The sequence below is a fragment of the Pipra filicauda genome, unplaced genomic scaffold (assembly GCF_003945595.2).
Source record: "Pipra filicauda isolate LSUMZ 115617 unplaced genomic scaffold, ASM394559v2 scaffold480_size458065_pilon, whole genome shotgun sequence".
NCBI classification, from domain to species: Eukaryota; Metazoa; Chordata; class Aves; order Passeriformes; family Pipridae; genus Pipra; species Pipra filicauda.
The window spans coordinates 203,968-231,435 of record NW_024104621.1 but is presented as its reverse complement, the minus strand read 5'-3'; the positions used below and the strand labels follow the sequence as shown (position 1 = coordinate 231,435).

The window sequence follows — 27,468 nt, the reverse complement described above, 5'->3', positions numbered from 1 at the left end:
TGGGAAGGTCCCAGCTCTGTGCAGAGAGGCTGTTGAGTTCCCTGTGCTCTTGCAGGACATGTCAGGGATTGTCAACCTCTTGTTCTCCAGTCTGCTGTTACAGCTCTTTCATCATCCTTGGCCTCCCTGTCCTCCTCCCTTCTGGGATGCCGTTCACAGATGCTCCAAAGCCAGCCTCCCTGCTCCCCCAGCTCTTATCCTGGGAAGATTATCTTGCCTTACAACCCCTCTAAGCTCTGCTTCCCCCATCCTACCTGGCGGTCTTATCCATGTATCCTCTTCATTACGTGTCACTCTCTCTCCACCAACCACAGCACTCCCCTCACCAGCATTCAGAGGCCACTCTGCCTTCCCCTTTCTGCTCCATGGGGTTCTCCTGGCTGTAGGCCAGCCCAACACCAACATATTTCTCATTTCATCCTTTGGCACAGCCACGTGTGTGGCAGCAAAACTCAGCTGGTGCCATTCTGCAGTGGAGTGCTCTGCCGACACGGGGCAGGGGTCTATCCACACCTCCTCCTGCTCAGGATTGTGTCCCAGGATGGTCCCGCTGCCCATAGTGCTGCACCGTACCCTGGCCCTGGGTGTGTGGTGTCATCCCTGTGCTCTCCCTTCTCTGTCACACCCGCTCGCTTGTCGAAAGCGAGATTAAAATAACCTCGCATGAGCTGTTTTTAGCAGTCCCCGTTGGGTGTTGTGCACAACACCATTTGGGATTATTTTCGTTGTGGAGGATTTTTTCCCCATTTCCCTCTCTTTTTCTCCTCCTCTCAGCCTTTGTTATCCACACTTGGGCTTTTGTCACCAAGTCCTGCCTTGAACACATACTACAGTCTTGGCTTGTCATCCCTTGAGCCACGAGGCCAAGGGGACACAACTCCGTGATGCCTCTCTCAGCCCTGCCCTCCGCACAGTGCTAGGAATGCCACTGCTGCCTCTCCTGTCCCCCTAAACACCTCCCAGTGGCTTTTGGGGTGACTTTGGGCTGCTGTGATTCCAGTAGGAAAGCAGGCAGAGAGAGGTTGTTTCCCCAAGACCTGGGGTGCTGGGAGGTCAGCCCAAACTGTTGGGTGGGAAACTCATAGCAGTAGTGTCAAGTGCAGCAAAGCTTTGCCTTGTCTGGAAGCGACAAACATAATCAGGTCAGGATTTGTCCTTGTGGAAAAAGCCCTGCTTCCTCCTGGAGCCCCCATTTCTGTAGCTCTCCCTGAGGGTGCCTGCAGCCTCATGGGGGACTGTCAGCCAAACGCCAGAGCCTCCTCGGTGGGTGAGCGGATGAGGACTGGTGTGTGAGACCTGCCCAGAGACCTGCCACAGCCTCTCATCTCTCCCTTACCCCCACCTTTGGGCACCCAAAGTGCTTGGAAAGGGCACCAGCTGCACTCCATCACCGCAAGCTCTTGTAGTCCAGATGCTCAGCCAAGCATGGGCTGCTTCCACAGAGAACATCAGCAGACACAGTCCAGGAAATCAACCCGTGTCCATGTCCCCCATCCTGGAGGTGAGACCTGTCCACGGTGAGTGTTCCAGCACTGCCTCTAACCACGAAACCCCAAACTCACAGGGACAGAGCAACGTTTGCCCTGGACCGTGAGCATTTCACATCAGAAAGTGGGGCTCCCACCTTGGAGTGAGTCCCACTTTGACAGCTGTCCCCTTGGAATAAAGAGGGTTGAGCAAATCCCCCCAGGCAGGCTGCAGAGGTGCGCGGGTGGTGGCAGGGCACCAGCAGAGGAATGAGGTTTGGTAGGGAAGGGAGGGGGGATGTATTTCCATCCCCAGACGCTCTGGGGTGAGTTTTCCGTCCTCCAGTACTCCGGTATGGAGATGGGGTGATGCCTGAACTTCTGCAGCACCTGTCTGTTCCTCTGCCATCAGACTGCCTCTGGTAGGGATGTACCAAGCCACACGTGCTCCCCAGTGATGCTGTGAGAGCATGGCTTGTGGTGGAGCCATCACCAGGGAAGCTCACACCCCACCAGCACTGTGGGGACATTCCTCATGGTCCAAACCCTGAGGAGCCTGAAGGATGCTCCTGCTGCAGGCATGGACAGGCCAGGGCTGCTGCCCCTCCGCTTGGCTTGCTGGCTGAGGGGTGATGTTCTGGGGGCTCCTGCCATTCCCTTGCCTGCCCACCCAGGGTTGGGAAGCCCAGGAGCAAACCCTTGGCAGCTCTCCCTCCCCTCCAAAGTGGAACTGTGCAATTAAAAGGAGAACAAGCATGCCTGTCTAGCTGGAAAAACTAACACCTTCCCCAAGTTGGAATATTTTACCGGCTCTGCTCTCCCAGAAGGATTAAGCCCCAGCCACCCCCTCCTGTATTAATTGGTTCCTTTTCTTCACACTGCGGAGACGCCTGGCTTTGTAACGGGAATGGCTGTCTGTGTTCTCCCCTCCAGAGCCGTTGAGCTTCCAGGGAGTTTTGAGCAAATTGTATTGTCTGCCTTTATTGATGATTTTGCAGAGCCTAATGAATGTCATAAATCTGCCCTGCTGCTGGGATTAGTGCTAAAATAACATAGAAGGGAGCAGCTCCCTCTTCCTGGAAAAACAAAAAGCAGGTCGGAGTTCCTGGTGTGAGATGCCCCACGTTGGCCCTGGCACAGCCCCTCCAGCCAGCAGCTCCATGCAAGGCACTGCATCAGGGATGCCCACGGCTACGGCCAACGGCTTTTCCCAGCAAGGATATTGTCTGGAGCATCCTCATCCATCCCTCGGGTTGCTGCCGAGCCACGGTGCCACGGGAAGCAGGTGCTGGCAGTGAGCTGAGGTAGCACATTCTCACCTCCTTTGTCACCCACGCTGCCACCCACAGAGCCAGTGCCAGGAGAACTGAGACCAGGGCTCCTTCTGGGTTAGAGAAAGGGGAGAAAGGCCACGCCAGCAGCCCCAGCCCCACACTCCACCAAACACAGTCTCCTTGTCCGACAGTCCTAGGCTCTGTTGCTGCTGCTCAGTCAGCCGTGCGGCCCCGGGCTGGTGTCACCCGTGGGCGGTACACCACTGAGGGACACTAGTCCTGGCCTTGAGCCATGGTGTGGACAGAATTTCAGCCCTGGGGTCTGAGCTGGGGCTGCGGAGGGCTGTGGTGGGGTTGTGCAAAACCCTTGGACCGCTGAGGGAGGGAGGCACAAACATCCCTCCACCTCTGCCAGCCATGGGGCTGGATCCTTGTGAGCTGGACCTCTGCTCCTGGACAAGCCCCATGCTGCTGTCAGCATGGCCAAGCTCTACATCGCTGCCTTAGAGCTGTGGAATGGGCCGGGGTACCATGTCCTGGGCAGGATGGAGGCTCCTCTCCCTACTCCCTGACCCACACCTTGTCCGTAGATCAACCTGAACAAGGGGGACGAGTACTGGTGGAATGCTATCCTGGAGGGCGAGGAGCAGATCGACATTGACAAGATCAACAAAGAGCGCTCCATGGCCACAGTGGATGAGGAGGAGCATGCTGTGCTCGACCGCCTCACCTTTGACTACCACCAGAAGCTGCAGGGCAAGCCCCAGAGCCACGAGCTGGTAGGTGCCGGCCACCCTGCGCCACCAGCCCAGCCTGGCCCTCCCACTGGCTCTCCAAGGGTCCCATTCCCAGGAAAAGGGTGCAGCACGTGGCAGCCCCCCAGCTCTGCTCCATCTCAGAGTTCCTCCTCACTCACTGTCCCCCCACATCAACATTGTGGGGGCATGAGGTTCAGCTGGTCCATCTTTTGCCACTCACTCCTGTCTTCCCCTTCCTGGCATCTTGGCAAATGCCCATAAACCTGCACTGTTGCCGGGCCCCACATTTGTGTGCCTCTCCCCAGAGCTGGCCCTGCTCTGGGATGAACCCGCATAGGCCTGGGCTCAGCCAGACCCAGGAGCTGCCTGGTGCTGCCCTGGGTGCCATCTGCCCTGTCCTGGGCAGTGAGGAGAAGCAGGGGTGGTGTATGCCCTTGGCAGTGGCTGCTGCCAACCGGGGTGGACGCGGGGTGGACTACTGGTGTCCCCTATGTCCCCTTCCGTTGGTCGGGTGGCCACGCAGCCCTGACACCTGTGGGACAAGGGGCAGGGGAGGGCAAGGGGCATGGGGGGCAGCATGGGGTCACCCTGGGCTGAAGAGAGCCTGTGGCCTCTTTGCAGAAGGTGCATGAGATGCTAAAGAAGGGCTGGGACACCGAGGGCTCCCCGTTCCGTGGCCAGAAGTTCGACCCCTCCATGTTCAACATCTCCCCTGGTGCCGTCCAGTTTTGACGGTGGCAAAAACAACTGAAAAACGAAGCAGGGAGAGGAGAAACCTCCCGGATGCCCACTGGGACTGTCTCACTCCGTGCCGGTGCCCATGACCCGCTGCTCCACGCTGCCAGCACCCATCGGTGCAGGGAAGCCAGGCGCGGGCAGATTTACATCCTGTCACCACGGCAACCCGGGCGCCGAGACCCCTCTCCTCCCCTGCCTCCCCTTGCCTCGCGCTGCCGACGCTCTGTGTTTTTCCGGAATAGACGGATCATGTTGGGTGACATAATTATTATTTTTGGTGGATGAGTATGCTGCTTTTGGGTTTTCTGGGGGTGTGGAGCCCTCCCCACCCTGACTCTGGGCAGCTTTGCCCCTCGTGGGCAGGGCTGGGTGCTGGGTACGGGCAGCAGGGATGAAGGGACACATGGGGGAGCCTTCCCCTGTCCTGCACCCTACCTGCACTCTGCCTGCACCCTGCCCACCTGGCCCCCCCAAATCCCCTTGCCAACCCTGCTCTGGGGTCTCCCATGGTGGCTGTGCTGCCCTTGCCCCCTGCCCAGCCCCGGGGGAGTCTTCCTCCTGGTTTCCCCCCAACCCCATCACTGGAGGGTGGTCAAGGCACCCTGGGGTGGGCAGAGACCCCAGCCAGACTGTAGGGTTTGCTTCCCCTTCCCCAGGGGTCAGCAGGGAGCAGTGGGGGTGTCCCTCACAGCACTGGGGTTCAGGGGTGGCTACAGACCCACCCCTTGTAGCCAGCAGCCCACCCCTCCAGCTAGTGGGCAGGAGCCCCAGGAACATGGGCTTCCCTGGCATGGTACTTTGGGGTCTGAGAGGGGGGATGTGGCAGCCCTGGCTCCCCCCAGGCCCGGCCTGGCTCTTGCAACTTCCCACTGCCCCTCCTACCCTGGGATAGGTAGGCTGGGAGCCCCCGGCCGTAGCCCTGTCCCTCCATTCACCCCACCCCCAGTTTGCAATAAACAGATTTCTCACGGGGGCCTGCGAGTGATTCGGTACCATCCCTGGGGGACAAGTGTGCCTGACCGCCGCCCCAGCGCCTCGCTTGTGGGGGAGGCACGGAGACACCCGAGGAGGACGCCTGGGGTGTCTGTCTGCCAGCATCGGCCCTGGGCATGTGGAGGATGTTGGGGTCCTGGGGAGGCTGGATATGGGATTCCTGTGGGGCAAGGAGTGGATTTTGTGATCCCCGGGAGGGGGTGGATTTGGGGTTCCTTGGGCGTGGGGGTGTCGGAAGATGGGATCCAGGGGCGGGGCTGGATTTTGAGGTCCTTGGTGTGGGGGCGTGGATATGGGATCCCCGCAGGCTGGCTAGTTTTGATGTGGTGGGCATCCAGTACTGGGGTGCTGCCCCCGGATCCCCCCCGCCGGTGCCGGCATCTCCCGGTGGTGATGTGCACACCGGGCCCGCGGCCCCCCGGCCGCCCACGGTCCCCATGGCAACGGCAGCGCCAGCCGCCCGCCGCCCACCCGCGACGGGGGGGCCGCGCCCACCCACCGGGCGAGGCGGGACACCCCGGGCTCTGGGACTGCTGGTGGCCTCCAGGCCTTTTGTGCGTGATCCCCGTACCAAAATGCACCCCGCATCCTGCCACTGGCACTGGGGGGCTTCAAGGTGCCCTTGGGGAAGGCGGGTGTGTGTGTGTGTGTTTTTGCCCCCCCCCAGGCCCCTCCCGGATGTTTTGCTTAGGGAGGGGAAGGGTTGGAGCCTGGAGGGGTTACTTGGGGTAACACTGATGCAGGAGGGGTGGCCTCGGTATTGGGGAGAATGAAGGGGTTGTCCCCGGGGAGGTGGAAAGCAGGGCGTGGATATAGGGTACTCGAGGGGCTTGTCTGGATATTGGGGTCTTTTAGGGGGAGAATGTGGGATCCGGAGGGGGGTGCAGATTTGGGGTCCTTTCGGGGGGGGGGGGTGGTGTCTGGGTGTGGGGCCTTTTGGGGGAGGGTGGATGTGGGTCTGGATTTGGGGTCCTGGAGGGGAATCCATGGGACGGGGTTTGGATGCAGAGCTATTTAGGGGGGAATCCCGGGGATGGGCGACTGGATATGGGGCCTTTAGGGGGGAGAGCTGGGTCCTCCACTCCTAGGGGTGATTTGGAATAAAGGGGTCCCGGCGGGGGGAATGTTCTGGTTATGGGGCCCTTGTGGAGACAAGGGGGATCCCCCCGGCGTGCGGGGGCAGGTCCGAGGCGGGGGGTGCCCCGGGGAGGGGGTTGGGGGGATCCCAAGCGGGGGGGGGGGGCGGCGGGGGCTGTCCCGGGCTGGAGCCTCCCCCGGCCCGGCGCCTCCCCCCGCCCCCCCGCGCCGGGCGGAGCCGGAGCCGAGCGGAGCCGGTGCCGGGGCGGCTCATTGCGGCGCGGCGCGGCGGCAGCATGGCCACCACCGTGCCCTGCACCCGCTTCACCGACGAGTACCAGCTCTACGAGGAGATCGGCAAGTAAGGGCGGCGGCCCCGGCCCCGGTCCCGGCCCCGGGAAGCGGCGGGGGCGGGGGGCGCTGCCCGGGGCTCGGGACGCCGCTCGGTGCAGACGTGACGCATCCCCCTCCTCTTCCCCAGCCGGGATGGGACACCCGGGACTGGCCCCCCCGCCCCCCCCCCCCTACGGGACCAGCCCCCCCCCCCCCCCCCCGCCCCCCCCGGGACCGGCCCTGCCCAGCCAACCCCCCACCCGCCCGTACTGCCCTCCCCCCGGTATTGGCCCTGCCTCCCCCCCGGCCCCCCCCTTATACCGCCCCCCTCCGAGGGCCTTAACAGCCCTCCGGCGGCCAGGACCCCTCAACTCCTCTGGGTCCCCGCATCCCTATAGTCCCCCCCCAGTCCCTGCAGTCCCCTTGTTTCCCCAAGGATGCCCCCATCCGTATGGACCCCCATCCTTCCAAGACTCCCCTGATCTGTCCTCATTCGCCCAGCCCCGCTCACTCCAGACCCCCTCCAATCCCTCCAGATCCCCTCCAGTCCCCAGTCACCTGTCCCTACACATCCTCCCCCCCCGAACCTCCCCAGTCCTTATAGCTGTCCTTGACCCTACAGACCCTTCATCCTTACAGACACCTCCCCCCCCCGCATCACACTTTAACCCCCTCAATCCTCACAGATCCCCCAGCACTCACAGTTCTACCCCTGGCTCCTACAGACCCCCCAGTCCTTAGAGCCCAACCTTGCTCCTCTAGACCCGCAATCCTCGCAAACCCCGGCGCATCCCCACATATTCCCCCCCCCAGTCTTTACGGACCCCCCCATGACTCCATATCCCCTGTCTCTCCAGACTCCCTCATAAGCCCCTACCAACCCCCATTCCCCCCCAGCCCTTATAGCCCCCGTGGTCCTTGCAGCCCTCCCAAACCCTCCAGACTCCTCCAGTAGACACCCTCCTCCCTGATTCTCACAGCCCCCCCTGTTCCTGATAGACACCCCTCCTTCCCCAGACCGTCCTTGAGTCTTTATAGGCACCCCCTCCTTTAGGACCCCCTTGCCCCCCACACCCGTGGATCTCCCCATCGCTCCACCCCCCCATCTCCATAGACCCCCCATCCCTCTCCCCTCTGCTCCTTACGGACCGTCCTCCTCTCCCAACCCCCATTAGACCAGACCCCTTTGGACCTTATATAACCCCCCAAATCTGCTCCCCTCTCTGGGCCCTTAAAGACTCCAGCCCTCCCGGCCCCTCTGGGCCTTAAAGACTTCCGGGCCCCCTCTGCCCCCTTGGATCCTTCCAACCCCCACTGCCCCCCCAGCATCATGACCCCCCCGGTGGTGGGTGTTGTGGGGAGCTGAAGAGGAGCTGATTTTGGGGGGGTGGGCTCATTTGCCCCCAGGGCCATGGGGGGGTTCAGATCCCCCCACCCCGATCCATGGGTAGGGGTCAGGGGGGAGTAAAAAAGGGTGGGGGAGGGTCAAATCTCTATGTGAGGAGGGGTGCATCCCCCTGTCCCCATATAGGGGGAACATTTTGCAGAGGTGCCTGTGGTCCCTTTGGGGGTGCTGGGGCGGGAACGTGGTGCCATCGGGGGCTGTTCCCTCGCTCTGCCCAAAATCCAGCCCGTCCTGGTTGCCATGGCAATACGGTCCTGTTCCCCCCTCCCATCTCTCAGTGTCACCCGCCAGCCACCGCGCATGTGTGTGTCCCCCCCCTGCCAGGACTGGGGGGACATTGCTCTGGTTGGGGGGAAACTTGAGGGGGAAAACCAGGGGTTGGCACCCACCGTGTCCCCTGTCCTGGGGGCCACATGGAGAGGGGACAGGGGGACAGGAATGCCAGGCCCTGGTGATCCCCCCTTTTCCTCCGGTGGTGAGAGGCTGTCCATGCCAGCACAGGACCCTTGGTGTACCAGGACATTGGTACATGGGGTGGTGGCAGGGGACAACCAGGCCCTCCCCCCCTTCCCGGGGCACACATGTCCCCCACAGGACCCTTTCCATGGCAGGGCCAGGGTGCTGCTGCGCTCAGCCATGTCCCCAGCCTGGTATAGGGATCCCTCTGTGGGCCCAGATGCTGCGCTGAGCCCCCTGGGGGAGACGACCCTGTCAGGCAGGGGACAGGCAGTGACATGGGAGGGGTAGAGGTGCTGTTGGCACTTGGAGGGGCTGTGGATGCTGCTGCCTGCCGTGGGCATGGCCACGCTGTCCCCCTTCCAGTCTGTGTCCCCATCCCCATCCCTGTCCCCGGGGTATCAGTGTCTGCCAGCTCCCCTTACCCATAGCTGGGTCCTGTGCCCAGTGCCACCACCACCACCATCACCATTGCCGCCACCACCACAGCCACTGCTGCCATCCGGGCCATCCGCTGTCCCCATGGCAACGAGCTGCCAGTGCTGGATCCTTCCCGCGACCCCCTGCATGATGCCACCCCCCCGACCCTCACTGAGCCCCGTTCAGCCTCTCCTCCCCAGCCGCTCCCAGCACTCCCTCGGCGCGCCCATGGCAGGGGCCCAGCGGTATCAGACCCCCCCCCCCCGTGTCGGGGTTCACCCCCCGGGTGCTGAGTCATGTCGGGTGCAGCCCCTGGCCTCGGGTGCTGAGTCACGGGTGGGAGCCAACCCCTGCCCACCCCCCACGGTGCTTTGGGGGGCACTGAGCCTGTCCCTCCCCAGGGGGGCTTTTTCGGTGGTCCGGCGCTGCGTCAAGCTCTGCACCGGCCATGAGTACGCCGCCAAGATCATCAACACCAAAAAGCTCTCAGCCAGAGGTAGGTCCCCCAGAAACCCTGGGACACCCCAAGACCCTCTCAGCACCTGGGGGTACCCCTGGGGCCACCCCAGCCCAGCCACATGCAATACCTATGGAGACACTCCTGGTACCCTGATGCCCATGACACCTGTGACAGCCGTGACCCCAGTGGTGCTGGTGGCACCAGGTACCAGTGAGGAGGGGGTGCTCCAGGGAGTGGGGTCTGATCCTGTCCTTCCCTATTATCCCCCTATGCCTCCCCTGGGGCCCCTCAGAGCCTGGGTTGTCCCTGAGGGGTATCCTGGGGGTATGCAGATGTGAGCAGACAGCGTGTGTGTGTGTGTACAGGTATGTGTGTACAGGTGTGTGTGTACGGGGGGGGATGTGCACAAGTGAGCTCTGTGTGTGTGTGTGCACAGGTGTGAACTCTGTGAGTGTGCAAAGGTGACCTCTGTGTGTGTGTGCACATGGGTGTGAACACTCTGTGTGTACACAGGTGTGAGCTGTGTGTGTATGTGCACAGGTGTGAGCTCTATGTGTACACAGGTGTGAGCTCTGTGTGTGCACAGGTGCGAGCTCTTTGTGTACAGGTGTGAGCTCTGTGTGTGTGTGTGCGTGCACAGGTGTGAGCTGTGTGTGTGCAGAGGTGATCTCTGTGTGTGCACAGGTGTGAGCTCTGTGTGTGTGCATGCCCAGGTGCGATCTGTGTGTGCGCACAGGTGAACTCTGTGTGCGTGCCCAGCTGTGATCTGTGTGTGTGCACAGGTGAGCTCTGTGTGTGCACAGGTGTGAGCTCTGTGTACAGGTGTGAGCTCTGTGTGTGTGTGTGTGTGTGTGTGCACACAGGTGTGAGCTCTGTGTGTACACAAGTGCGAGCTCTGTGTACAGGTGTGAGCTCTGTGTGTGTATGTGTGTGCCTAGCTGTGATCCGTGTGTGTGCACAGGTGTGAGCTGTGTGTGTGTGCAGGTGTGAGCTGTGTGTGCATGCAGTGGTGTGAGCTCTATGCACTAAGGTCTGAGCTCTGTGTGCACAGGTGTGAGCTCTGTGCACACAGGTGTGTGATGTGTATGTATGTGTGCACAGGTGTGTGTGTGATGGTGGGTCTGTGCACACGTGTGAACAGTGGAGGGTATCTGAGTGTATGTGCGCAGATCTGTGTTCACAGCATGTGTCCATGTACAGATTTGTGCGTTCATGGAGTGTGTGTACACACGTGTGAGTGCACACCTGTGAGCAGGGGGCCTACGTGTGTGTGTGCAGATGTGTGTGTCCTTGGTGTGCACCCAGGTGTGAGCAGGTAGGGTGTGCATCAGTGTGTGTGTGTGTGTGTGTGTGTGTGTGTGTGTGTGTGTGTACGCACAGGGGTGGGCACTGCTGTGTGTTGTACACCTGTGAGGAGGGCAGGGTGTTGGGTGTGATGGGGTGTGCACACAGCTCAGCAGGGGGTTGTGCAGATGTGGGATGTGTGACAGTGTGCAGGAGTGTAGGTGTTTGGGGGGGTGCACCTGGGTGAGAGGCAGCGTCCAGTGACACAGGGTGGGTGGGTGTGTGCTCTGTGTGTGTCTGTGGCCATGGCTGCGTGCACAGGCTGAGCAGTGAGTGCAGGGGGGTGCCCACAATGTGTGTGTATGAACTGTGTGTGAACTGTGTATGTTCACACACACATGCGTGTGCAAGGGGGGATGTGAGCAGGTGCACACACCTGTCCACATATCTGTTCCCTCGTGTACAGACACAGCCAGGGGTGCAGCTGCACACACAGGTACAGGGGTGTGCTCCTACAGTGGACAGTGCAGTCACACATGGGTACAGTCACACAGAGGCACAGCTGCATGGATGTACAGCTGCACACACAGGTACCTCCACAGCTGCACACCCCAGTACACACCCACAGACCAAGGTACAGAGATGCACATGGATGCAGCCACACACACACACATGTACACCTGTGCACGCAGGTACAACCACACAGCTGTACAACTGCACACACGGGTACAGACACACACAGGCACATCCGCACATGTGCACAACTGCAGGTGCTACCCCCACCTAGACACGGACACCCCCATACACATGCACACCCACACACCTGCACATCTGTCACACATATACAACCACACGCCTGCACACCCGCACACATGTACAGCCACAGGTGCTTGCCCACATGTGCACTCCCATCCATAGGTGTGTACCTGCGTTCACACATACACACCCACACAGACGGGAACAGCTGCATAAACATACACACGTGCACACCTGTGCATGCTGGTGCACACCTGCACACATGTGTACACGCCCACATACACATGCACACACGTGCAAACCTGCACATACTTGCACACGTGCACACTCAGACACACATGCACACGCCCACAGGTGCACACACACCCCTGGCCCCTGTGCACACCTGCACATGTGCACAGAGCCACGTGCCCTCCCACGGGGACGCCTGTGGCTCCTCTCCCTGAGGCTGGGCCGGGGACAGATGCCTGGGGTGGGGCGTGTTGGGGGCAGGGCAGGTGCCCCCCTGACCCCTGCCCCCCCCAGACCACCAGAAGCTGGAGCGCGAGGCGCGCATCTGCCGGCTGCTCAAGCACTCCAACATCGGTGAGTGACCCGGGGACACCTGGGGACACCTGGGGGGTCTCACTGCTGGGGTCCTGCCGGGGGCCACCCAGGGACATGCTGGGTGCCACCACGGGGTTGTGCCACCCTGGGAACGTGTGGGGTCCTGTGGGTTGCCACCCAGGGACACCCTGGATGACACCCTGGGGACACACGCTGGCTGTCCCTCCGGGGATGTGTGGGGTCTCACCCCTGAGGTCCTGCTGGGTGCCACAGTTGGAACACTCTGGGTGTGGGTGTGTGGGCTGCGTGTAACACAGACACGTGTGTGTGCCACTCGTAGCGTTTGGGGGGGGCTGGGGAGGGCTTTGGGAACTGAGACTGAGCCTGTCCCTGTCCCTGTCTGGTCCCCACAGTGCGGCTCCATGACAGTATCTCTGAGGAGGGTTTCCATTACCTCGTCTTTGACCTGTGAGTGTGGCTAGGGGGTCCCGGGAGTTCGGGGGGTGCTCAGGGAGTCTTGGGGGGGTCCCTGGGGTCCTGGGGTGACACAGTGCCTGGCTGTGTTTCAGGGTGACAGGTGGTGAGCTCTTTGAGGACATTGTGGCGCGGGAGTACTACAGCGAGGCCGATGCCAGGTGAGCCCCTATGCCCCTCCAAACCCCCGGACACCCCTACACCCCTCCAGTGCCCCCCACCCTGGGAGGCTGCAGGGATGGGGCAGCTCCAGCAAGGCAGGCAGGGGGCACCCAGTGGGTGGGGGCATGCCCCCCCCACCTTCCCATTATTGTAATCCCTCCACCAGCTCTGTCCTGCTGCTGGGTGGGGCTCCCCTATGTCCCACTTGCCACCCCATACTCTCCCCTCTGCCTCTGAGGCCTGGCACTGTCATGACCTGTGCTGGGGGGGCTGGTGGCGGGCGGGGGGCCCCCAGGGCCCCCTGGTGCCGTCCCCAGCCCCCAGTGCCCTGTGTGCTGCCGTGTGCCTCTCCCCGTGGTCTCCGGGCTTTCACAACATTGTTTCTCCCCCTCTCTCGTTCCCCCCATCTCCGACCCCCACCCCCGTCCCACCTTGTACCCCCACCTCCTCCATCCATCCCCTCATCCCTCTGTCCCTCCTGTCTCCCATCACATGTCGCTCGGGCTCTGTGCGTGTCCGTGTGCCCATCCGTGTGTCCATTCGTCCTTCCCACCGCTGCCCTCTGCTCACTGCTCCCCCACGGCACCCCTCGCCCTCTGTTTTGCCTCCTACAACTGCCCTGCCCCCCAAACTGCCTCTGTTTCCTCCCATCCCCCTCTCCTGCCCCCCTCTCCCACCCTTTTACCCCCAACTTGCTCCCACCCCCTGACTTTCCTTCTTGACTCCCACCCCCTTTACCTCATCCTGATCCCCCATATTGCCCCTTCTCCCAACCCTTACCCCTCCATCCTGCACCCCCTAATCCCTTCACCCCATCCTGCCCTCTCTTTATCCTTATCCTGCCACCCCTCTTCCACACCTTTATCCACAACCTGCCTCCCACCCCCTGCCCTCCCTCCTGCCCCCCCCATCCCAACCCCCATCCTGTCCTCCCCACCCTTTGCCTCTCCATCCTGCCGCCCCATCCCGATCCCCCATGGCCCCATCCTGCCCACCTCCCACCCCCCTTGCCCCATCCTGACCCCCATCCTGACCCCTCTCCCAACCCTAACCCTCCATCCTGCCCCCCCCGCCCCTGCCCCCGCCCCCCGTTCTGTTTTGCAGTCACTGTGTCCATGAGCTCTTTGCCCGCGTTCCTCCCACCCATCACTTTGCCCCTGAGCAGAGGGAGCCGCAGGTCAGTATCTGGGGGGGGGGCCGGGGGAGCCGTGCCCCCTGCGCTGCCCCTGCCCGCCGCAGCCCCCGCTTCCCAGCCCCCTGCTCCGCTCGCAAGGACCCAGCTGTGGGGCTCTCTCCTCACTCTTTTTTCTCCCCAACCACCCTCTTTTTGCCCCCCCCTTACAGGGAGATTGCCCCCCCAATGCCCCTCCTCCCCCAGCTGGGTGGGAACCCTCCCCTTCACCCCCATTTCAGGCTCTCATTCCCCGCTCCTTCCCTCTTTCTTTCTTGTCTCGTCTCCATCTGCCCCCCCCGCCCCGTACCCCCTGTCCCCCCACCCCGTGAGTCCTGTCTGGGGGACCCCGGCGTCTGGGTGGCAGCAGGGATGGGGAGGCCCCCGTGGGGGGCAGGGGTGGGACACAAAAGCACCACTGGGGCGATCCCCAGTGGCTCCATGCCAAGACAGGAGCTCACCTGGTGGGCACTGAGAGGTGACCCCTGGGCAGTGACTTCCCCTCAGGAATGAACCCCCAGCCACTGATGACCCCCAAGCAGTGACCCCCCCCAGACAGTGATGCCCCCAGGAGCGATCCTTCAGGGGTGACAACTCTGGAGTGACCCCCCAAGCAGTAACCCCCTCCAGGGGTGACCCCCAAGGAATGACCCCAAAGCAGTGACCCACCTCAGGTGTGATCCCTGCTCAATGACCCCCTGAAGTGAAACCTCCTGGTGACTCCTCCAGGCAGTGATCCCCAAGGACTGGCCCTCCCCCCAGGAGTGAGCCCCTGGCAGGGGTACAGAGGGTGCATTCCGCACCCCCCAATCTAAGGTTACCACTTGTTTCTGTCAGCTCCCCCTGGGGTGCAGGGGGGCCCCAGCAGTGGAGCAGGGGGCCAGTTTGGGGCTGCAGGTCCCAGACAGAGGGTGTGGGAGTTGAGGGAGCAGCATACTCCTGACCCCCCCCCCGTTTGCATGCAGCCACTGCATCCAGCAGATCCTGGAGGCCGTCCTGCACTGTCACCAGATGGGGGTGGTCCACAGGGACCTCAAGGTGAGTGTGTCCCCCCAGATCCCCATCTGTCCCTCTGCCCCTCTCCCCCAGCCCAGCTCTCAGGGTCCCCACAGCATGGGGTGGGCCCTGGCTCAGTGGGTCCTGGGGGTCACTGAGATCCCGCTGGGGTTGGGGGATCCCCTCTGTTCTGAGCACTCCCAGCTGTCATCTTCCTTTTCTGGGGGTGCACGTGACCCCCTCAGTCATGGCACGGTCCTGTGCTACTGGGGGGTTCACTGTGAGCCCCCTGCTTGCTATGTCCTTGTTGGGGGGTGTGAGCTGGCTCAGGGTGGGGGTGAGGTCAAGACAGGACACGGGATGGTGGGTGGAATGGTGGGTGAGATACTGGGGGAGGGATAGCAGAGGATGGTGGGATATGGGGGGATGGAGGGATATGGGGGGATGGTGGGTGGGATACAGGGGGATAATGAGATGAGGCAAGTAGGACATGGGGTGACCCCGAGCTGGCCATGGGGCTGTGCTCCCCGGCACCCTGGGCCGGTGGTAGAGGGCGCCCATGGCTGCAGGCACATGGCACACAGCCGACCAACAGGCAGGACATGTTCAATGGCAGCTGCAAAGCCTTCTGCTTCCCCCATCCCTCCTCTCCCTCCCTGCCCCCCGTGCCTGTGCCCTGTGCTGCCCATGCCTGGTGCTCTCTGTGCCTGGTGCCCACACAGCCGGAGAACCTGCTCCTGGCCAGCAAGTGCAAAGGGGCGGCGGTGAAGCTGGCGGACTTTGGCCTTGCCATTGAGGTGCAGGGGGATCAGCAGGCCTGGTTTGGTGAGTGCCGCTGCCTCCTGTCCCCCCCACAGTCCTGGCCCATGCCCAACGTGTCCTGCTCACCGTATCCCTGCTCTGTGCCCGCTGTGTCCCTTCTGTGGCCACCATGTCTCTGCCCACGCCTGCCCTGTCCCTGTCCCATATCCACTGAGTCCCTGCCCTGTTCCCACTGCATTCTCTCATGCCCACAAAACACAGCACTGTAACAGCTACTGAGAAAAAATTAACTCTACCATAGCTGAAACCAGGACATCACCACAGCCCCGTCCCATACCCGCCATGTCCGTGTCTTGTGCCCACAGCATCCTGCCCTGTGCCCACCACATCCTCCCATGCCCAGCACATCCCTGCCCCGTGCCCATGTCCCAGTCCTGTGCCCCCGTGTCCTGCCCTGTGCCCCCTCCCTGTCCCCGCCTGCCGTGGCTCACTCGTCTCTGTCCCCATCCCAGGATTCGCGGGCACGCCCGGTTACCTGTCCCCTGAGGTCCTGCGCAAAGAGGCCTATGGCAAACCTGTGGACATCTGGGCATGCGGTAAGAGCCCATCCCTGCCCCAATCCCTTCCCAGTCCCTGCCCAATGCCTGCCCAATCCCATCCTAATCCCTGCCCCATCCCTGCCTAATCTCTGACTGATCTCATTGTGATTCCGCCCCACTCCCATTCTGGCCCCTTCCTGGCTCCATCCTAGTCTCATCCCATTCCCATCCCAGTCTCACCCTGGTCCCATCCCAGTTCCTGTCTCATCTGTGTCCCAGTCCCATCCTGGTCCCATCCCTGTCCCCATCCCATGGCCATCCTGTGCCATGTGCCCCGGCCATGCCGCACTCTCCTGGCGGGTGCCATCCTGGCAGCACGGGGACAGGCCACGCTGGGATCACTGCTGTGACGTGGGGACACCACAGGGACGGAGGGAGCCAGGGGGTGGCTGGGGGTCCCTGCACCCCCCTGACCCTGCTCTCCCTGGCCCAGGGGTCATCCTGTATATCCTCCTGGTGGGCTACCCGCCGTTCTGGGATGAGGACCAGCACAAACTCTACCAACAGATCAAGGCCGGGGCCTATGATGTAAGTTCCCAGTACCGGGACCCCCCGTGCTGTGATGACCAACCCGTTAACTCCAGAACCTACTGAGGGATGCTACAGCTAATCCCAGTGGGCAGAAGCTGGGGGGGATGGCTTTGGGCCACACCTTCAGTGGCTGGTTGGGGACGTGTGGACACGGAGGGACACGGCTACCATGGGGCTGCCCCTCCAGAACTGTCAGCCTTCTGTGTCCCTGTTTCCCCCCAGTTCCCTTCGCCCGAGTGGGACACGGTCACCCCTGAAGCAAAAAACCTCATCAACCAGATGCTGACCATCAACCCCGCCAAGCGTATCACAGCTCACGAGGCCCTCAAGCACCCGTGGGTCTGCGTAAGTGCCACGTGTCCCCCACTGGTGCGTGTCCCTCTGGCCCAGTGGCCAGTAGCACCTGGCGCTGACCCTGCTGTTCCCCCATAGCAACGCTCCACCGTGGCCTCCATGATGCACAGGCAGGAAACAGTGGAGTGCCTGAAAAAGTTCAACGCCCGGAGGAAGCTCAAGGTGAGGGGGCAAAGCATGGGCTGGAGATGGTACTTGTCCCCCTGGCACCACCCTGTGTCTCCATGGGGCTCTCCTGCGGGACCCTGCCCAGCCTGCTGTGGGACCCTGCCTTGTCCGCTGTGGGACCCTCCCCAGCCTGCTGTGGGACTGGCCCTATGTCCTGGCCGTGCCCAGTGCACGCTTCCATCCTGGCACACACCAGGGCCATCTGGTGTGTTCCCATGAGGTACAGTCCCATTCCAGTGGTTCCCACCCTGACCATGCCCACTGCTCTGCCGTGGGCTGCGGTCCCATCCCAGTGACACCCAGTGTGGCACGGTCCCATCCTGCCCCTGCACAGTACGTGTCCCCATGCCACGGTTCTAGCCTACCCCCCCTCGTGCTGCCCCCCTATCCTGCACCCTCCATCCCACTGCCCAGTCCCATGGCTCCATCCTGCCCCCTCATCCTGCAGCCCCCTCTCGCACTTCTCAGTCCCCTGGGCCCCACCCTGCACCGCTCATCCCTTCCTCCTTCATCCTGGACCCCATATCCCGTCACCCCACTTCCCTCCCCATTCCACTCCGCCTGTCCCATCCCCTGCTCCCAGGACCCCTCCTGTCCTTTTTCACCCCCATGCCCCCTCCCCTCACTGTGCCCTTCCCCACAGGGCGCCATCCTCACCACTATGTTGGCCACCAGGAACTTCTCAGGTAAGGGGGGGGCGCCTGCTGGCCGGGGGGGCCAGGGGCCACAGCACCCCTGCCCACAGCTCCCCCCTGGGCTGGTGCCCCCCTCTCTCTGTCGCTGTCTTTCTCTCTTTCTCCCCTCCCCCCCCTTAACCCCCCCATTTTTTCCCCATCGGCGAGGACGGGGCGTGTGGTAGCCAAGGTGGGGGCAGGACCCGGCCCCCCCTGCCCCACACACACAGCAGCAGGTAGTGCCCGGTCCCCGTGTGTCCCCCCCCACTCTGGTGGCTGGTGGGGGGGCGACACGGGGAGGGGGACGGAGCATCCCCAGCCACCCCAGGCCTGAGCCCAGGGTGATGGGCACCCTAAGAGTTCTCGTTGGGGGGGTGGAAGTTGGGGGTCCCAGCTGCAGCCCCACCAGCCCCCTAACAGGAGCTCTGCTCCCTCTCTCTCTCTCTCGTGGCCCGCAGTGGGCAGACAGACCACCGCTCCTCCGACCATGTCGGCGGCCGCCGCCGGGGCCCCCCTGGGGCTGGTGGAACAAGGTAGACGCGTCCGCAAAGGGCCCCCCCGGCCCCGCTTGGTCTCTGTGTGTCCCCGGATCCTTCATCCCCACGTCCCCCTCTTCTCCCAACCATCCTCTTCCCCACCTCCCCCTCCCCAACAGGTTTCGGGTGCCCTCCTCGGAAATCGGAGCGCATGCATGGCCGCCCTGCACTGCCCCCTCCTCACCCTTCAGCCTCTCCCCCTCTCCACCGAGAAATGCCACTGTCCCCCCGCTGACGCCCTGGGGGGGGTCTCTGCCCCACCCCCCATCCCATGGAGGAGTCTGCTGGGTGCTTGTGCCCTGGCCAGTGGTCCCTGAAGGGGCACATACAGTGGTGGCATCCCCAGGGTCCCCACCTGGGCCAGCAATGGGGAGTTGGGGGCAGAGGGATAATTCTAGGGTGTCCCCTCCCCCATTGCTCCCACCCCGTGGCACTGCTCCCTCTGTGCACACAGTGGGGGCACACCAGTGAATGGAGGGGGGCAAACTGGCTGCACGTCCCGTGTCCCCCTGTGTCCCCACCCTGCATGTCCCTCCCTTGCATGTGCCAACCCCCCCCCACGTGACATCCCCCGCATGTGACTCCCCCTGCATGTGGCCACCCCCCACCCCAGCTTCCGAGAGCTGCAGCCAGTGTTTGTGACACCGTGAAACACTCGGCGGGTCTTAAACCACACCCCCCTAAAGGGCTACCACTGCCCCCCTGCCAGGGGTTCCCCCCGGCCCCCCCCAGTTTGGCTCTGGTTTAAAACCCCACCTCTCAGTGCCCGCCTGCTTTCAGAGGAGGGACCAGGACCCTTGGGGACACCCTGCCAGGGACCCCTGGGGGGACATAGGTCCATGGGGGGAGGGGTGGGGTGTCCCCTCCTCCCCTCATATGCCCCCCCTTGGGTTCTGATTGGTGCCACCCCGCCGTCACTGGACTTGTCACCACACAGCCCCCTCTAACCTGTGAGACAACTGGGGGGTTCCCCAAGCTTGGAGGAGCTACGAGGATGCTTAAGGTGACACAACCCACCCCTTCATAGCCACTTTTGGCCCCCATGTCCCCAGCCCCCCCACCCAACCAGTGGCCAGAGATTGTGATAGCAGTGACAGATGCTCATCCCTGCGCCCATCCTTGTCCCCCTCCAGGGAGACACGGGGGGGCACAGGTGGCTGTGTCCCCCCCCCGCACCCCATACTCAACTCATCTTTTTTTTATGTTCTTTTTTTTATGTTTTTCCCCTTTTCCTCCTTTTCCCCCATTTCTCTCTTGCCCCCCTCCCCCTCCTCTCTCTCGCTTTCCTCTCTGCATTTCTCCAAGGTAAGCCAGTCCTGCGCCCCCCACATGGGGGCCACCAGGATGGGGACCCTCCCCAAGTTGGGGACACCCCCTTCCTCCAGTCTAAGGACCCACTAAGTTTGGGGACCCCCCCCAGAAGGGGGACATCACACCTGGATGGGGATCCCCAGAGGTTGAGGACACCCCTCCCATGATGGGGACAACCCCTCCCAGTTGGGGACCCCCCTCGAGTTTGGGAACCTTCTCTTACGATGGGAACACCCACCAGGATAGGGGAAACCCCTGAAGGTAGGGGACACCCCTCTCCGAATGGGGACACTCCCTTCACCCAGGATGGGGACCTCCCTGAGGTTGGGGACCCCTCCAGGTCCGAAGGACCCTAATGGGGACACCTCTCCCAGCGTGGGGACTCCCCCCAGTATGGGAACACCCCCAGGACGGGGACACACCCCTCCTAGCGTGTCCCCCCTCCCCAACATGGGGATGGCGAGTGCTGCCAGCACCCAGGGTGGGATCAGGTTGGATGGCCGGAAGGGTCTGGGTTTGGGGGGACATACAGTGTCCCTTGTCCCAGGGGGGCAGCACTAACACTCTCTCCCTCCGCAGCAGCTAAGAGCTTACTGAACAAGAAGGCGGATGGTGTGAAGGTGAGGGGCCAGCAGGGGGGCCAGGGTGGGCTGCTCCCCCCGTGCCACTGAGCCCCCCCTATTTCTCCCCTCTAGCCCCAGACCAACAGCACCAAAGGCAGCGCCGGTGTCACCAGCCCCAAGGGGACCCTCCCACCTGCTGCCTTGGTAGGTGCCCCCCACCCTGCACCCCCCCAGACTCCCCATCCCACTGGATCCATCCCACCAGCCCATCCCATCCATTGCCATGCGCGCCCCCTGACCAGCTGTTCCCGGGGGTGCTGGGGAGGGGGTGTCCCGAGGACGGAGAGGGGTGTGCAGGACATGGGCATGGGGTGACCCTGCTGCACAGATGAGGTGGGTGAAGGGTGCGGGCACATGGACAGCCCCGTGTCCTCCCCAGCAGACAGTGACATGGGTGCAGGACACGGTCACACGGGTGCCCCACCACGGGCACAAGGTAGGTGCTGGAAACAGGCGCAGAGACACTCCTGCCATGGGGACAGCAAGGTGGGTTCAGGGCACAGGCATGTGGATGCTCCACTGTGGGGACAAGGTGAGTGCAGGGTACAGGCACAGAATGCCCCGTAATGGGGACAACTCCATGCAGGACATGGGCACGAGGATCCCAGTGACACAATGACGAGGTGGGCAAAGGGTATGACCGTGGCTGCTCCACTGTGCAGGTGGCAAGGTGGGTGCAGGGTGCACAGGGACGGGGGTGCTGACCACGAGCCTACAGGTGAGGTAAGTGCAGGATGTGGGCACAGGGCTGCCCAGCTTTCACAGGGAGTGCAGGACAGAGGGAAAGGGGGGCACATCTGGAGCAGCAGGTGCAAGATGCAGGCGTACTCTGGTGATGCCAACAGCAAGGTGGGTGGAGGATGTGGGCACAGGGGTGCCCATCATGACCTGGGTGGCACAGGGGGTGCAGCATAAGGGCGGAGGGATGGTACCATGAAGGCAGGATACATGCAGGGCAATGCCCAGCTGGCACAGAGTGCTGGACACCAGTGAAGGGATGCCCAGCTGGTCAGTGAGTGTGAGATATGGAGAAAGGGATGCGCACCCCCCACGGTGAGGGTGGGTTGCAGGCAGGGGGATGCTAGGGATGATGGATGTTTGGGATGCTGGCTGCGGGATGGTCAGGATGAAAGCTGAGGAATGCTTGGGATGCATGCAGTGGTATGGTTGGGATGCAGGCACAGGGATGGTCTGGATGCAAGCTGAGAGATACTCAGGGATGCAGGCAGCAGGATAGTTGGGACACAGGCACAGGGATGGTCTGGATGCAGGCTGAGGGATGCTCATGGATGCAGGCAGGATGGTTGGGATGCAGACACGAGGGTGTTCAGGATGTGGGCAGTGACATTCTCAGATGCATGGTGAGTGCAGCCCCTGGGCACTGGGATGCAGGACATGGGCGCTGCCCCCCAGCCCAGCCCGTCCCCTCAGCCTCTCACTGCGTCTTTCCCCACTGCTCTGCCCCCCCTTCTCCCCTTTTCTCCCCCCCTCCACGTCTGTGAATTAAACCATTTGGCTTTGCTGGACTAATGACACTCTGCTTCTCTTCCCCCTTCTGCCCTTCCCAAATCCGGTCTGGGTCTCTCCTTGCCCCTGTCCACGTGCTGCTCGCTTCGTCGTCCCCCCTCGTTGTTCCCCCTCTGGGCTCTCGCTTCCCCCCCGCCTCTGTCTCTCCCCCTTCTCCTGTAGGAGCCTCAAACTACTGTAATTCATAACCCTGCAGACGGCATCAAGGTATTGCTGCCCCCCGCCATCCCCGGGACTGGGGGTCCCCGCTTTCCGCCTCCATCCTCCCCCCAGCATCAGCCATGGCGCGGGGCGGGGGGTGACGTGGATGAGGAATGCGCGCAGGGCGCGGTGACAGCGGGGTCCCCCCACGGTGTCTGGCATCGTTGGGGTCCTGCCAAGCCCCAGCTGGGCTCGTCCCCCCTCCCCGTCCCCCCAAGGCCAGGTCTGACCCCCCTGTTTGTGTCTCCCCCCCACCGCCGCCGTCCCGCGGGCAGGAGTCATCCGACAGCACCAACACCACCATCGAGGATGAGGACACCAAAGGTGACGGGCGCTGGGGGCGGTGGGGATGCACTGGGACGCACTGGGAGGGAGCCGAGATGCACTGGGGTGCTAGGATGCATTGGGTTGCACTGGAATGGCACTGGGATGCACTGGGAGTGTCTTGGAATGCCCTGGGGTGGTGATAGGATGGCACCAGTATGCATTGGGGTGCACTGGAATGGTACCGGGAGGAACTGGGATGGCACAATGATGCCCTGGGATGGCACTGGGATGCACTCAAACAGTTCTGGAATGCACTGGCTTAGCACTAGGATGCATTGGAGTGCACTGGAAGTGTGCTGGAATGCACTGGGATGGAACTGGGATGCACTTGGATGGCACTAGGATGCATTGGGGTGTACTGGAATGGAACTGGGCTAGCACCAGGGTGCATTTGGTTCACTGGGATGCATTGGGATGGAGCTGGGTTGGCAAAGAATGCATTGGGGTGCACTGGAATGATGCTGAGACACTGCGACCGTGCTTGGATGCACTGGGATAGCACTGGAATGCACTGGGATGGCACCAGGATGCATTGGGGTGGCACTAAGATGCACTGGGAGTGTACTGGATGGAATGCATTGGAATAAAACTGGGATGCACTGGATTGGCACTAAGTTGCACTGGGATGAACTGGGATGGAACTGGCATGGCACCAAGATGCACTGTGATGCACTGGGGCAACACTGGAATGCACTGGGAGGGATCTGGGATGGCACCAGGATGCATTGGGATGGCACTGGGATGGCACTAGGTTGCACTGGAATGGCACAGGGATGGCAAAAGAACTCATTGGGTTGCACTGGGACATCACTGGGATGCACTGGGAGACAGTTGGAATGCACTGGGATGGATTTGGGGTGCACTAGGATGGAGCTGGGATGACACCCAGGATGCATTGAGATGCACTGAGATGGCACCAGGATGCACTGGGATGGACCTGAGATGCCTCCAGGGTGCATTGGGACATCACTTGGATGCACTGGGAGCATGCTGGGATGCACTGGGATGGTACTAGGTTGCATTGGGGTGCAATGAGATGGCACTGGGATGGATTGGGATGCACTACAAGCACATGGGGCCAGACTGGGACAGCACTGGGATGCTCTGGAATGGGGCTGGGATGGCACCGAGGTGCATTAAGTTGCACTGAGATGGACTGGTGTGGTATTGGGATGCACTAGAGTGTACTGGAAAGGCACTGTGATTCATTGAGAAGGCATGGGGATGGACAGACATGCACTGGGGTGGCATTGGGGTGCATTAGCATACACTGGTGTGGCACTGACATGCACTGAGGTGGCAGTGGGATGCACTGGGATGATGCTGGGACATGCTAGGATGGTACCAAGAGGTGCTCTGGATAGAACTGGGATGTACTGGGATGGATTGGGATGCACTAGAATAGCACTTAGACACATACTGTGACACTGAGATGTAGTGGGATGTCACTGGGATAAACTGGAGTGTACTGAGTGTACTGATATGCTCTGGAGTAGTACTGGGACATACTGGGATGGAAATGGGCTGTGTGGGAATGCACTGGAGTGGCACTGGGATGCACTAGGATGAAACTGGGATGACTGGCGGCATCAGGATGAAATGAGGCATTGGGATGTAGTGGAGCAGGCTACACTGGAATGATACTGGAACATACTGGGATTGCACTGGGACACACTGGAATTCAACAGCATGATGCTGGGATGCACTGGGATGGAACTGGGCTGAACTGGAATATGCTGGAAGGGCACTGGGACACAGTAGGTTGGCACTGGTTTGCATTGAAATGTGCTGGGATGGCCCTGAGATGTACTGGTATAAAGTGGGGTGTATTGGGATGCCCTGGAATAGTACTGAGATGTAGTAGAATGGCACTGGAATGCGGTAGGATTGCACTGTGATGGAACTGGGATGTATTGGGAGGCACTGGGAGGCCAATAGGATGGCACTGGGATGCACTGGGATGTATCAGAGGGCACTGGAGTAGCTCTGGGATTCACTGGCATACTCTGGGATGCAATAGGATTAGGGTGCAATAGGACTAGGATGTGTTGGGATGCACTTGCATGGAACTGAGATAGTACTGGGATGCACTGGAATGGCACTGAGATAGTGGGATAGCACTGGGAGACGCTGGTATGGAACTGGCTGTATTGGGTTGTGCTAGAATGGCACTGGGATGTATTGGGACTTGCAGGGATAACAGTGGGGTGCACTAGGAACTACTGCAAAGTGCTGAGTGGGCACTGGGATGCTTGAGCATGCTGGGAGGGTACTGGGACATGCTGGGGTGGCACTGGTGTAGCACTGAGACATGCTGAGAGGATCATGCAGATACTCGTGGCAGAGCTATGGGGGCCTTGGGAGCACAGTGGTCCCTGTCTGTCCCCAAGGTCCTTCTGTCCCCAAGGGCTGTCTGTCTGTCCTCATGGTCCCTGTGTCTGTCCCCATGGTCCGTCCCCATGGTCTGTCTGTCTGTCTCCAAGGTTTGTCTGCCCCCAAGGTCTGTCTGTCCCTGTGTCTGTCCCCATGCCTCCCCTCTATGTCCCACGTCCATCCCAACATCCCGTCCACCGCCCCCCACGGTGTCCCCGCGGGGCGGGGGCAGTGGCAGTGACAGTGACGTGCCCCCAGCCCGCAAGCAGGAGATCATCAAGATCACGGAGCAGCTCATCGAGGCCGTCAACAACGGGGACTTCGAGGCCTATGCGTGAGTGGGGCAGGTCTGGTGGGGACGGGCTGGGGGGGCCGGGGCCTGGTGGGGTGGGGCCTGGTGGGGCGGTGCTGGGCCGCTCTCATCTGCTCCCTGCAGGAAGATCTGCGACCCGGGGCTCACCTCCTTTGAGCCCGAGGCGCTGGGCAACCTGGTGGAAGGGATGGACTTCCACCGCTTCTACTTTGAAAACTGTGAGTGGTTGACCCGCCAGTGGCACCTGCCCTGCCTGTGCTGCCTGCACCACCTGCCCTGCCTGTGCCCTGCCCATGCCCTGCCCATCCTGCCGGCCCTGCCCACCTTCTCCGTATCTAGCCCATCCCTATTCATGCTGTGTCCCTGCCTGTCTACTTCACTGGCCCTTGCCTGTTTCCTGTCTCTTGCCCACTGCCTGCCCACCCTGGTCACCTCTCTTGCCTGTCTCTAGCCATACCCTGCTGGGCCATCCATCCGCCTGCACTGCCACCATCCCTGCCCATTCCCCCGCCAGTTCCTCACCCGTTCGCTGCCCCCATCTGCGCACACCCCCCTGCCCGTGCCCTGCCCTGCTGACCTTGGCCCCCCTGCAGTGCTCTCCAAGAACAACAAGCCGATCCACACGACCATCCTGAACCCGCACGTGCACGTCATCGGGGAGGACGCGGCCTGCATCGCCTACATCCGCCTCACCCAGTACATCGACGCGCAGGGCCGGCCCCGCACCAGCCAGTCCGAGGAGACCCGCGTCTGGCACCGCCGCGATGGCAAGTGGCAGAACGTCCACTTCCACGGCTCGGGGGCCCCTGTCGCCCCGCTGCAGTGAAGGTGAGGGCAGGATCAGGGTTTGGGGCGGTGGGGAGCCCCGGTTGTGGCTCACCGGGTGTCCCCACAGCGCTCGCCATGGCTGTCCTGGTTCCAGCCCGACGGAGATGGCGATGGGAGCCGAGGCGGCAGCCGGAGCTGCGGCCCCCCGAAGCACGCGTCCGCATGCCTGTCCCCCCCTGCCCTGGCCCCTGCTCCTCCCCCTCCAGTGCCTGTGTTTGCAGAAAACAAAAAGACAAAAAAAAAACCGAAAACGAGGAAGACAACGAAAAAAAAGGGGGAAAACCCACCCCAATCCCAACCCCACCCACACCCCCAAACCCAACCCAGCCGCTCGGCCACAGGCGGGGCGCTGGGGGGCTCAGCCCCCCCTCTCTGCCCGTCTCTCCTGGGGGGGCAGGGGGGGTCCCGGCCCCCCTCCCGGCTGTGCTCGTGGCGTGTCGCTGTCGCTGGTGGTGGATGTTGTTCTTTGGGCTCCGCTTTGCTCTGTCCTGCCCCGGCCCCTGTACATAGAGAGAGTTCTTTATTTTTGAATTCCCGTGGGGGTCCCCAGCCATGGGGGCTGCCAGGGGGTGAGTGAGGTGAGGGGGACACACACAGACTCTCCCTGCCCCCCCAGTCCAGCCCTGCCCCTGGGGGCCCGAGGCTGATCCCAGGCACTGCTGCGCAGGGAACACGTGGGTGGCTGTGGGAGGGTCCCTCGGTCACACCCCCTTCCCCAGTCCCCATCCTGCTGGTTGCCCTCGCCCAGCACCCCGTATCCCGGGTGCCAGCTGCAGGTGCTGGCAGGTTTTGGCAGGGGGATGTGGGTGCTATGTCAGGGGGCTGGGGGCAGCCAGGGGGTGTTGGGGTTCAGGGCGGGGGGCTCGGGACGATCCAGCCAGCACTGACGCGGCATCGGAAGCACTTTAGACTAAGAGAACGGGTCTCTTAAGGGGGCACAGGCTGCTCCGCCGGGGCCCCCCCAGCACACGCCCAGCCAGCACTCTGGGGGCACCCTGTCACCCCAACCCCCATCCCTGGGGATGCATCACCTCGCTCCTGGCGATTCCCCCAGGGTGTCCCCTCCGCGCTGGGGGCTGGTTTTGGCTGGGGCGGGAGAGGGGGTGGGAGGGGTGGGGGATATTAATTATTTTTTAATTATTCTGATGATTTCTCTGCATGCCCTTTGCGCGGGAGCAACCCTCGGGCGCTAACGCTGTATGTCGAGGAGCTGAGCTGAGCTGTTCCTGTCCCATGAATGCTGGTGGATCGTTGCCAAATTTTTCTCTTTCCTCCCCTTTTCTCTCATTCTTTTTCTGTCTCCCCCCACCCCCCTCCCCAGCATATCCCCCCGAACCCCCTAAAAAAAACCCTTTGTCTTTTCTTTCTGAGCCTTGTAAGTGTAAAAGATGACTCTGATTTCGTTTTTGTCTCGGGAAAACTGCAAATAAATTATGAGGAAAAACCAACCATCATTAAAGAAAGAGGTGGAGGGAGGAGGCCAAGTGCATCTGTCCCTGCCGGGGTGCCCAGGGAGTGTTGCCCAGGTGTTTGTCCCAGTTCCCCCCAGGACGCCGCACAGAGAGGGGGAAT

The 27,468-nt window shown here is 62.1% G+C and overlaps 3 protein-coding genes across 12 annotated transcripts in view; 2 read left to right on the top strand and 1 right to left on the bottom strand.

Annotated features, from left to right (window-relative positions):
* The window catches only part of NUDCD3 (NudC domain containing 3), a 29,760-nt gene extending 24,551 nt beyond the window's left edge, over positions 1–5,209 (top strand). Inside the window, exons 5-6 of the mRNA XM_027734844.2 lie at positions 3,331–3,519; positions 4,120–5,209. Coding sequence (XP_027590645.1) covers positions 3,331–3,519; positions 4,120–4,230 — 300 coding nt within the window. The 3' untranslated portion in view covers positions 4,231–5,209. The remainder of the gene's footprint in view (positions 1–3,330; positions 3,520–4,119) is intronic.
* The window catches only part of LOC113995197, a 196,712-nt gene that overhangs the window by 38,313 nt on the left and 130,931 nt on the right, over positions 1–27,468 (bottom strand). The window lies entirely within an intron of this gene.
* CAMK2B (calcium/calmodulin dependent protein kinase II beta) lies at positions 6,545–27,362 on the top strand. Of its 10 annotated transcripts, none has more exons than XM_027734659.2 (21): positions 6,545–6,667; positions 9,322–9,416; positions 11,946–12,005; positions 12,380–12,434; positions 12,536–12,601; positions 14,739–14,811; positions 15,492–15,594; positions 16,044–16,127; positions 16,564–16,658; positions 16,884–17,006; positions 17,094–17,177; positions 17,827–17,869; positions 18,316–18,390; positions 20,287–20,324; positions 20,400–20,471; positions 22,017–22,061; positions 22,331–22,379; positions 25,014–25,089; positions 25,192–25,286; positions 25,662–25,896; positions 25,964–27,362. In XM_027734659.2, exons 1-20 carry the CDS (start codon positions 6,603–6,605, stop codon positions 25,892–25,894), a joined length of 1,629 nt encoding a protein of 542 aa, XP_027590460.1. In that variant the 5' UTR covers positions 6,545–6,602; the 3' UTR covers positions 25,895–25,896; positions 25,964–27,362. The 10 variants fall into 10 exon arrangements, with proteins under 10 accessions (XP_027590460.1, XP_027590448.1, XP_027590510.1 ...); XM_027734647.2 differs by having other exon boundaries at positions 20,284–20,324; positions 25,991–27,362; XM_027734709.2 differs by having other exon boundaries at positions 20,284–20,324.